General features: G+C 36.0%; 2 protein-coding genes across 2 annotated transcripts; both read right to left on the reverse strand.

The window, feature by feature from the left end:
* Window positions 1-9,290: 9,290 nt before the first annotated feature.
* Window positions 9,291-11,086, reverse strand: LOC104647830 (uncharacterized). Its single transcript, XM_010323658.4, has 4 exons — window positions 10,843-11,086; window positions 10,049-10,752; window positions 9,851-9,969; window positions 9,291-9,770 (listed from the first exon to the last, which is right to left on the reverse strand). Exons 2-4 carry the CDS (start codon window positions 10,107-10,109, stop codon window positions 9,291-9,293), a joined length of 660 nt encoding a protein of 219 aa, XP_010321960.1. The 5' UTR covers window positions 10,110-10,752; window positions 10,843-11,086.
* On the reverse strand, window positions 10,287-11,371 carry LOC138349241 (uncharacterized). Its single transcript, XM_069299558.1, has 2 exons — window positions 10,843-11,371; window positions 10,287-10,462 (listed from the first exon to the last, which is right to left on the reverse strand). Exons 1-2 carry the CDS (start codon window positions 11,369-11,371, stop codon window positions 10,287-10,289), a joined length of 705 nt encoding a protein of 234 aa, XP_069155659.1.
* Window positions 11,372-11,740: the final 369 nt, after the last annotated feature.

Genomic DNA, 11,740 nt, shown 5'->3' on the forward strand with positions numbered 1-11,740 from the left:
CAGAGGTTTGTCGTATTGGATGACAGTGCTCCATTGACCTAGCCTGCTAGGTGACCCTTTTATCTCAACCTCTAGTACTTTTTTTGATTTACTGCATTGAGGACATTACTTTTTTATTATTATGGTGTGAGCGTCTTCGATCCAGTAGACCCTTCTTGACTATATATTGTTATTTTTAGTTTTTGATTATTCTATTACTTTATTTTAGTTATATTATACTATTTTCTTTTGTTGAGTGCGTCTCTAGTATGTGTTTTGTTCTCTCTTAATTTTTCAACCCCCATATGATTTCAAAATCATGAAATGCTTGAAGTTTCATTGATAATGATTTGAGAATTGATTGTGTTGAGTATTGATGTCTTGAATAGAACATATGAGCACGATGTAGAGTGTTGGTGTTGTGAAAATGAACTCTATATGTTGAATTTTTCAGCGGTCTCTTTGAGACTTTTGTTGACTAGTTGTATTTTGATGTGAGTCTTTTAATGAACATCGAAGATATACTTTTTCCCTTTTTGGGATATACTAAACTAGAGTATTTCAAAGTTCCATGTGTGGTGAGGTCTTAGTTTAAAACATGTGTCTCGAGTTCTAGAATTTGTCTTATTAGTCCAATTAGTTGAATTTTGGTGATTGTGAGGCGTGATCTTGGCAATAGTTCAAATAGGAAAACAAACGTCCAAAGCCTATGTTTTGGTCAAAAAGGAAGAAGGAGTGAAAGCTTAATGAAAGGCAAAGAAATAGGACATGACCATCTACTTTGAAGTTTATTACAAAAAGAAGGAAATCCTACATATGAAAAAAAAGGAGTCCTTGTAATGAAAATGTTTTATACAAATAAAAATGAAAAAGGGAAGTGATGAAATAAAGGGGATTCCAAATAAATAGAGTGAAGATGATTGCAACAATGTTGTAAAAAGGTAATGTCACCAAACCAACTTGACAGTACCTTAACTCTCGGATATATTAGAAGTCTAAATAATCTTGAGATCCTGCATGAACCTTTTTGTATGACTTGATTTGAAAATATGGGCAAACTTATGAAACAAAGCTTGCATTTGTTTTGTCTTTGGAGAGAGCGAGAGTTTCTTTGATTCTATATATCGTTGTTGATTTGTTTATGAGAGCATGAAATTGTTCTTGATGTGAGGGCACTTGAATGCATTTATTAAAACTTGTTCTTACATTAGAAAAGAAGCTAATGTGAGCTTGAGTTTGTGTTGAGACAAACTACAAATCATTTGCAGTTTTTCTAATAATGATTAAGCATAGTATGTCGTGGATAGTAGTCTTGCTATAACACATTCATGTTATTTCTCATTGAATACTATTTTAGAAACCCTTATTAAACTTCATGGATTATCTATGTACTTGAGGAAAAGAAAAAATTTTAGTAGGGGGTGTTGATGAGTTGTAGAGTTGCACTAATTTGAGGTCATGTTAGCTCAATAATTAATACACTCAATGCCTTATTTTGTCCTATTATGATAAAATTGTAACGACCCAACCCACCGAGCAGTATGGTCACCCACTCTAACACCTAAGTAGGTGAATCCTCGTACCCCAAAGGTTTATACATGTAGAAAATTAACGAAACACAGATATAATAGCGATAAAAATCTTTATAAACAAACTCTTTTTACAAACTAGTTAAGACTTGTAAAGTAATTAACAACCTCAAGGATCTAGTCTAACAGGTACAAGAGCTACTAAGAGTAAAATCTGGAATAAATAACGAGAGATACAACACCCACAATGCAGAAAGAGAAAAAAAGGTGCTAGAAATTTTCTCCGCCATCACCTTGTGAAACATCACAAATCCTGCATCCAAACTATGTCAAAAGACATAGCAAGAGTAGTATCAGTACAACCACACGTACTGGTAGGATTAATCTACCAACCCAATGCCCACCTCATAATATCATAAATAAACAATAAGATCATGTATTAAAACCACTCTCTTCTCCACTTTTTTTCTCTCTTAACACCTTCAATCTACCTATGTGTTCGGAATACCACCCACCTTCCCAACACCTAGCACTTCTAGTTTATTAGATCATAGTCTAAACATACTAATTCCACCTAATATTCTCAAGTACTACCACCTTACTTTCCTACCAATCGATCGTGTCATACCCTTAGTTGCTCGTCACCTTGACAAACAAAGGCCATATAATTCGTTACTTACACTCTAACCTTATCCCACTCTCTTTTGGTACTTACCCAAAAGAACACCCCTCGTTATTCACCACTCATTCTATAACATCTTGACCTTTCGTTATTTCCCAACAAGTATACACAATAGAACATAACACGTCACCACCTATTCGCATGCATACAGATAATTCCACCTATACCCGATTGCCAAGGATTTCACACACGTCTAATATGTAATGTACCATGCTTCACAACACGCATTTATTAAAATTAGTTGGTCCTCTCATAGAACCCAATCTAATGGTCCTCTAATAGAACCCAAACCCAAATAGTTAGCTCGTTAGAACTTGGTAGTATGATCCCAAATATGTTGGAATGTGGTAATTTGATATAATGTGTGCCATAACATGGAAACCCGATCAAAAGTTATGTCTGAACGTAGCAATATTTCCTAGTTAGCTTGCCAAAACATAAAAATTCGATCCCCATTCACACATCACAATCACAAGTATATCATCAAGATCATACATTTGCATCATGATTTCTTTGTTACATAATTATATCTCATTTACAACAAGTGTGATCAATATTGCGATATCGCATATACACAAACATTATAAAGAAGCAATTGCAAACATATGTCACACGAGCATGAAATCACAACCATCACCTACGGATCTCTCATACATTCCTAACATAAAATTAGACCATGTTCAGCCGTAATTCTTATTTATGTTCATTATTAGGGTTTAATCCTAATTTACTAACCTTCCAAAATTTCACGACTTCACTAGTGAGAACATAGCATATACAATAATCATGTTCCACTATACTGGATATCCTTATTTTTTATGAAATTCTATTGAAGGAAAAATTCTGGAAACCTTGACAGGTTATCAAAGACTCTACTTAAGTACTAACCCAATTGCGTAGAATGAAAACAATTTCTCCATGGAACTCACTTGGTGAATGAAGGTCTACATACAGTTCATATTATTGATTTCATATATTTCATGGTAAACATGGACTTACAACTACTCAATGCATAGAACCTAACCTACTTGATGCCAAGAAGTTGCACGGGGTTTTTGATTTCGTTCCTACCTTTTCCAGACCCTCTACAATGAATTTGGTCAAGAAATCATAAGATTCCTCCATTCCCATGCTAGAAAACTCCCTCTCCTTCTTTTACAAGATTAGAAAGGCTTTTCTGAGGTTTATAGAGTAATTTACAACTTTTCTAGGTAACTTAGGAAGATGGAGAAAATAGGATTTCTCACTATTATGTTATGTCTCACCTATCTGCATTAAAGCCACTTATCACATTGTTGCATCGTTGTGCCAACGGCATCTAGCCCGCTGTAGAGGGACAAGGTCCAGATTTATCGTTGATTTTTGTCCTTCCTAAATAACTATGGTTCGGGTTGTTACAATAGATACCAATTTACCCATCGTTCATCCTCGAACAACTAGTGCTTGGTTATCATATGTTCTAGTTTAGGGAAACTCTCAACTACCAAAATGGACTACCTCGTAATTTACAAAGAATCGGGACCTCCTAATTAATTCAAATCCATGGGAAGGTAAAATATGCTCCAGGTTAGGAGAGGTCAACATGGAAACAACAAAATAGGAACTATGCTTCAAGGATAGGGGATGGTAATTAACTATTAACACATGCAGGTTGAATCAAGCCCACAAGATTTATAGGCCTTGCTAGCTAGAGCGGAAACCCTCCCACTGTAGCGGGAGATCGGGGACAATAAAGGGGAAATGGGAAATTATTTTCCTCATTTCCTCCTTTACCCCTCAATCAAACTCTCTCAATCTCTCTTCCCTGAATCAGAAATTTTCATTTAATTCCTCGTTCTCCTTCACTCCCCACTTTGTTACTTCATTTATTGTGATTTCATGCTAACAAACTGATAAAAATTGAAACAGTTTACCGGTAGTTATTCAATTTTTTAACTAGGTTGCTAAATGTTTTTAGTAAACATAGCATGTTCACTTTTCTTACATCCACAATGTTTACACAACGTCATGGGCATAAAGATTCAATAAAAATACGGACAACTTATAACAAAAATGGGTGGGGAAAGTTGAAGAGTCGCACTGACAAAACTCAAGATTGCACATTATTTAGGGGTTAATTTGTCAAAATAATGGTCTATTTATGTTCAACAATAGTTAATATACTCCAATATGCTGAAAATCACAAAAGCAGAATAATTTTTTATGAAGTGATGTCATTTTCACGCCTGGTATTCATCCAGATTAAGGTCGTTATAGAGGTTTGCATCATCCCACTGTAGCGGAATTCTGACCAATATAGCGGGATGTCGTGGACCAGTTGTAACACTGTAGAGGTCTTTGACTTATTCTAGAGCCTCACTTGCTTAACTAAGACTTAGAACAGTGTTTCTAAGCTTAAACAAGGGTAATTAACTTGATTAGGAAGTGTTAGAATCAAAACATCAAGAAACGACTGTGACGACCGGAGATTTATGAAAGATGAGCTAGTGTGCATTGGTGTGTTTTAAGGGGCTTAAAGGGTTGGATTGAATTAAAATTTGGTGAAAAGGTTGGGAATACGTATTATAGTGGGTTTAGGGTCGAAACATGCGGGTACAAATCCCTGAGGACCACTCCAAGGGTCCTTGAGGAGGACCCAACATTTGGCCCCAAAACTATCCATATGGCAGTGTGCGACCATGTGGACAAACGACGAGCCGTCATTTGAAAGGCGCTCCATCCTTTGGTGTAATTGGTTGAAACTTACCCATATTCCAAAATTTCCCAGAAAAAACAAGTCTCTGACCAGAACCACGGACTACCAGTACGGTTTGTGGTCTGGTTGATGGGTCGTCGAGTGGAGCCTTGTTCACTTTCTAATTTTGGTCAAGGTTAGGGAAATTATTTAATTAGTTAGTTAACTAATTAATAATTTAGGGGTGGTTAATTAAGTTAGTTTCTTACTATAAAAGAGTTAGACTTCATTATACTAACCTAACACCTCATTATTTCCCAAACCCAATTCACTCCCATTTCTCTCTACTTTCTCTCACAACCCAAAGAACCCCATTGAAGACCAAGGTTCAAGATTCATCAAGACTCCAGTTTTCATCCACCATTCTTCAACAATTGTTAAGGCATGGAATCTATTCACTCTGGAAATCCTTTTCCCCAAGAGGCTCTTCAAAATTGGTTTCCAAAGATGTCTTAAACTATGGTTTTCATCAAATTTCGTGGGTTTCAAATTGATTTAATGTGATGTTGAATTGGATTACATTGATAAGATATTATTTTTTTATTGATGGATTGTTTTATTTTCTTAGTCTTTGACCTATTTTCTCTATAAGATCCACGAATGAACTTTTTTCCCTAACCCTAACTATAAAATAGGTTGATAAATGATTAAGAATGTTGGAATTGAACATTTTATTGCTTAATATACTATTATATGACGATGGTGATTGGATTATTGGATTAATATGGTGAAATTGAAGGTAGGATCTTGAAGGAGATTTTTGGGAGCCATTGGTAAAACTTTTGAGATTATGATTTCTCTACTTCAATTATGTTGGTATATTTTGATGATGAAGTCCAATTGAAGTATGATTATGTGAATAAAATAGGAAGACGATGTTATGATGAATATAATGGCATGTTATGAATATGTTGAATGTGAGATCATGATAAGTGTATGATCATGCGAGGTTGAAAGTGATTTTTGTGTGCCTTTTTACTATGACTATGATGTGATGATCTCACTTATGTTGAGTTGTGATGACACGAAGTTCTCATTCTAAACCTAAAGAGATATTATCATGATTATACAAGGGGATAGTCTCATATGGCCTATATTAAGAATTAAGAAAGGAATAAATACATTTCAAAAAGGGACTTTAGCTTAGCACCGAGCAAACTAAATATAAGAGGTGTCCCTTCCCAGGAGGGAATGTAGGTTCACTAATGTTCTCATGATATGGAGACTACCATACAAATGTGCATACATATTTTTGTATTAAATCTCCTAGTTCCTCAACTATGTGCCCCCAATGGAAAACTAGCTAATGAATCCACCTAGAATACTTTGTTCATGTTATGGTTCTACCTTGGCAAGTAGATCACCTTCTTTCGATGTAGGGTTTCATGATACTGATTCCATGTTTAGATCACATGGTCTATTTTTGGTTAAGAAGATTCTTCCCGAAAGTAAAATGAATGAATGTAAGTAATAAAGATGGAAACTAACTAGGGTGACTTAAGGAGTACTACTTATTATAGGTAAGGGTATATGACTTTACCTATACATTGCACAAGTAGACTTTGAGGGGAGTCCTAGGAGGTTGTTCTTGTGCACTTATATTATGAATTAAATGCGTATATGTTGGTTGTGTATAATGTTTCTCTTATATGATGTTTGTTTCATTTGATGAACATGATATTTTTCAAAATTGCTATTTATGATAATGACCATACATAATGTTACGTTATATAAGATAAAGGCATTACTTATGGTCTCTTCTAGTTTACTTGATTATGAAGGGTTATGGGGTTTCACATGAGCATTGCACTTGTAGGCTTGGGATGAAATTGTTGGTAAGGGTCTTGTATGGTTTGAATTATGAACTCTACAACATGAAATGTTGATGTGAATTTATGATGATGCTATTCTTGTATATGAATATGAGCTTGCCTTGATATTGTTGTGATCATTGACTTGTATATGCTCTTGTATGTGCATAAAGGCTTTCAAAATGACTTAGTATGCTTTTAAAAAAAGGCCCATTTTGTATATGATTTCATAGGTTTTGATTGGATATGTTTTCTTACTTACTACATGAGGTTTGTACTAACCATGTTCTTTAATATTCCTAAATATGTAGATTCGGTCCATTGAAGAGCATTCAAGAAAACTTTCAAGGAATACTTGGATATATTTCCCAAGTTGTTGTCGAGTCCTCAAGTCCGAGGATGATGCCACTTTTCTACCTTCATTAGTATTGACTATATCTAAGACAATTGTTCTTTCCTTATATTTCAGACTTTGTTGTAAGTCTGTATGTGGCATATTGTACTAGTGTTAGGGCTATGCCCAAACTTTGTAATTCTATATTAGATGGTTAAATGTGAGATAATATTAGACTACTTATATTAATTGACTATCTTAAATGAGATGTCTATGTAAACTTCATATATGATAAAGAGAAGTCTAAGTATACTTCATGTGTAAAAGTTTTAAATTTTCCGCATTTTTATTACTTATGATATGCCATGATGTATGCTAAGGGTTAGTTTAAGGCCTGTTCGAGGACGAAGACGCCTGTTACATCTAGGGGGTTCTCCCTGGTCGTGACAAACTTGATATCAAAGCATGAGGTTGAGTAATCTTAGGATTGATGTCTCACTAAACTACGTCTACATAGAGTCTTTTCATATTTGTGAAGTCTGCCGCACTTATGAATGAGAGTCTATGTGATGCTTAGGAAATTCTCATCTTCTTTGTATTCCTATGTCGTGTCTCAAGAGTCTTAACTCTATTTGTCCTTTTCATCTAACCCTTTTATTATGGTTATATGATATGACTACTAGAGGGGTAGACGCAAGAAGATTTGAAGAAGAGATTGCTAATATGGGAGCTCCTCCCCAAGGCAACCAAGCTCCTCCATAAGGAAATCAAGCTCCTCCTCAATAGCAAGTTTATTTGGGTTCCCAAGTTCCAGTCAATCCTCCAACTATGACGGATGGAGAGATAAGGTCGGCTTTCCTAAGTTTGGCTCAAGCTATGAATACTCAAGATCAAGCCGTAACTACTCAATTTCAAGCTATGATGTCTCAAACAAACCGGGAAGGCTGAACCAAGGTGCACCAAAATGCTAGCATTGGGCTTCTCTCTTGAGGGATTGATGAAGCCTTCTATGTTCTTTGGATCTAAGGTGAATGAAGACTCCCAAGGCTTTCTTGATGATGTCTACAAGATATTGTATGTTATGGGTGGGTTCAAATGAGAAGGTTGAGCTAACCGCTTATCAACTCAAGGATGTGGCTCAAAGTTGGTATACTCAATGGAGGGACAATAGGGCTTTCAGAGTGGGTTCCATAAGTTGGGAAGTTTTTGGAAGGGATTTTTGTGATAGGTTCTTCTCAAGAGATAAAAGAGAGTCAAAAGTAAAAGAGTTCATCAACCTCTATCAAGGAGGTATGAGTGTGCTAGAGTAATCTTTGAAATTCACTAAATTGTCCAAATATGCATCTTATTTGGTGTCAAACCCAGAGATGAAATTAACACTTTTATGACGGGTGTGTCTGATGATCTTGTGGAAGAGTGTCATTTGGCGATGCTTCATGACAACATGGAACTTTCTCGTTTGATGGTGCATGCTTAACAATTTGAGGAAAGTAGGCTTAAGAGAAAGATTAAGGATGCTAGGAAGACAAGGTCTTACGAAGGAGGTACTTCCTAGGGTAGGTTGGAAATTCAAGACAAACCTAAGTTCAAGAAGAGGTTCTCCATCCAAGTTCCTTATAATATACTCAAGGCTCATAACGATACGGTGTCTAAACCTAGATCCTAAAGGGAAAGGGGTGGTGATTCACCATGTGAGAAACCTACTTGTGGAAAATGTAGTAAGAAACATGTGGGTGAATGTCTAGTTGGGACAGTTAATTGTTTTGATTGTGGAAAGAGTGGTCACAAAGTGAGGGATTTTCCAATTCTTAAGGCTAAAGGGAGGGAGAGTAATCAATCACAAGCAAGTTAATCTACTTTCCATGTTCCTAAGAAGAATCGATTCTATGCTTTCCAATCTAAGGGTGATCAAAAGGATTCTCCCAATGTTGTCACCGGTATGTTACAAGTCTTTTCCATTAATGTCTATGCTTTACTAGATCTCAGTGTCACCAGTGTTGTGGACGGCGAGAGGCGACAAAAGGCGACAAGGGCCTGCCTCCCCACACGGCGAGGCGAGCGGCGAGGCGCTTGCCTTTTTGAATAAAGGCGCCAATTAATACCAAAAATTAAAAATATTTAATTGCATATTTTATCCAAAGTCTTAATAGTAATAACACATATTAGCAAATATTCAATTCAAAAACCAATAGAATGTCTAAAACTTTAAAGACCAAACAATTCAAAATACAATAAACCAAAACTTTAAAAGTCTATTCTTCTTCAAAATTACCAACTCTTGAAGATCAAAATCCTCTACATCATTATATTGCTCTTCATCTTCTTCCTCCTCGTATTCTTCATCAATTAGTGTCCGAGTCCTACTTGAAGATGAACTTGTAGATGTACTTTCTACTCCTTTGCCCTTGTCAAGTACTGTTGATCTTGAAGAAAGTCCCCTAAGATGATAGATACTCTCATTCGCTCCAATTGTCGTAGCAACACTACCCCAAGTAAGATCATCATCCTCATATACTAGTTCATCATCTTGATCTTCGGGGCATACAACTAACCATTCATTGGAATCATCTATGTTATCCAAGCGAATTGGATCAATAAGATCACGAGCATCATAACGACGTTTCAATGTTCTATTGTACTTAATGTACACTAGATCATTGAGACGTGATAGTGTAAGCCTATTCCTCTTTTTGGAATGAATCTGTGCATAAGTTATTGATGTTAACTGGTTGATATTGATAATAATATAATATGAAAAATAGGATATAAATTTTTACTTACGTGTTCAAACACACTCCAATTTCGCTCACATCCAGATGAGCTACAAGTTAGGCTTAATACTTTCATGGCAAACTTTTGCAAGTTTGGTGTTTCACTACCAAATAGTGACCACCATTCAACTATAATAAAATAAATTTAAAGGTTAGTGACTATAAGTAAGTCAAATAATTTAAGTAAGATCTAAATCAACCCACTTACCCGGTGACCTTGTGTCTCTAGCTCTTTTAGCCGGACCACAACCAAATAGTCCATCCGCCATTTTGTACTTAGGAAGCTCAGCAATTAGTGCATCTTGTATTGTTGTATCACGGACCAACTTCTCAACACATGCGTAATACTCGGTCCACAAACTCTGTAATAAAGTTCCCTCTTCTTCAGCTTTATAATATAATCCTGGGTTTAAAACATGGCCTGCAGCATGCAAAGGCCGATGGAGTTATTCTGACCACCTTGCATCAATAATTTGAAACACTTTCTCATAATGCTTCTGAACTCCACGAAAACCATGTGCAATAGCTTCTTTGGCTCTATCCATTGCCTCATAAATATAACCCATTGATGGTTTTTTCTCCCCATCCACCAAACAAAGCACTTTTGTCAAAGGTCTACAAACTGTAAGTGCCCAAACAACATCATTCCAAAAGTGGATAGAAATAAGAAGATTGGCAACTTCTTTCCCCGAAGTTTCCTTTGCAAATTTACTTGAATTCCATTCGGTTGAGAGGACTAAAGTTTTCAAGTTTTTTCTTTGAATGTACATAGCTCTCAAAGTTAAGAATGCCGTTGCAAATCTTGTCTTGGCCGGTTCACCAAATTTCTTTCTTTGGTGAATTTTCTCATCAAGTTTAACAACAATGGCCTTTGACTAATGTAAGAATGGATTCTGATGGCCTTCTTAAAAACTGTTATAGAAAGATTAAAATTAGTAGCTAATGAATTATTGAGTATTGACTATAAAGAAACTTAAGAAAGTTAAAGGATAGGTTGATTACCGGAAGCATATGGCTTAACCTTGAATATGTCACCAAATATCAAATTGATGCAATGAGCGGCACATGGAGTCCAATAAATGTGTGGATACGCACCCATCATCATACTTCCCGCTTTGACATTCTCACTAGCATTATCGGTGACAATTTGTACCACATTTTCCGGTCCCATTCTTTCAATAGTGCTTTCAAATAACTTGTACATTTTGGTGGAATCGGTAGATTCATTGCTAGCATCAACCGAACGAAGAAATACACTACCAATTGGAGAATTCACCAAAATATTGATGGTCATTTTGTCATTTCGTGCCGTCCATTTGTCCATCATAATGGAACAACCAAACTTTGTCCATTGCACTTTATGATCCTCAACAATTTTTTCTACTTTATCCACCTCTTTTTTAAGGTGAGTGACTCTAACTTCATGGAATGTAGGAGGCTTCATTCCGGGGCCATGTTGTCCAACTGCCTCAATAAATTTATCGAATGATTTGTGATTGACGCAATTAAAAGGGAGCCCGGCATCATACATCCAAATTGCAAAAGCACTTACCGCACGCTCTCTTAGAATTTTCTTTGTTTCTTTGATTCCTCCTCTTTTTTCTGAGCATCCTTTTTGTGTTGATTTTTGTGAAAATAGAGGTTCAAAGGTCCTTTCGTCACACTCCGTGCGGTGGATGAACCTCCACTAGAAGATATCTTTTGAGTTTTGGAGGGAGGCCTCATTTTCGCATAATCATCCATTTCATCAAGATCATCAATATCAACAAATTCTTCCGGTTGCCTCATTTGAAATTTGGGATTATTAGCTATTTTGTTTTGCATATAAACTCTTATTTCTTCTCTAATTTCCGACGGACAAGCGACACATTGTTTAACATTTTTGAAACCACCCACTAAA

Source organism: Solanum lycopersicum, chromosome 6, assembly GCF_036512215.1.
Source record: "Solanum lycopersicum chromosome 6, SLM_r2.1".
In the NCBI taxonomy this organism is placed as follows: Eukaryota; Viridiplantae; Streptophyta; class Magnoliopsida; order Solanales; family Solanaceae; genus Solanum; species Solanum lycopersicum.

Coding starts and splice junctions, on each gene's coding strand:
- LOC104647830 (XM_010323658.4), bottom strand. CDS start 10,109: ATGGCGGATGGACTATTTGGTTGTGGTCCGGCTAAAAGAGCTAGAGAC. Junction 9,970..10,048: donor TAGAGACACAAGGTCACCGG/GTAAGTGGGTTG, acceptor ATTTTATTATAG/TTGAATGGTGGTCACTATTT. Junction 9,771..9,850: donor ATTGGAGTGTGTTTGAACAC/GTAAGTAAAAAT, acceptor ACTTATGCACAG/ATTCATTCCAAAAAGAGGAA.
- LOC138349241 (XM_069299558.1), bottom strand. CDS start 11,371: ATGTATGATGCCGGGCTCCCTTTTAATTGCGTCAATCACAAATCATTC. Junction 10,463..10,842: donor GGTTAAGCCATATGCTTCCG/GTAATCAACCTA, acceptor GGGCACTTACAG/TTTGTAGACCTTTGACAAAA.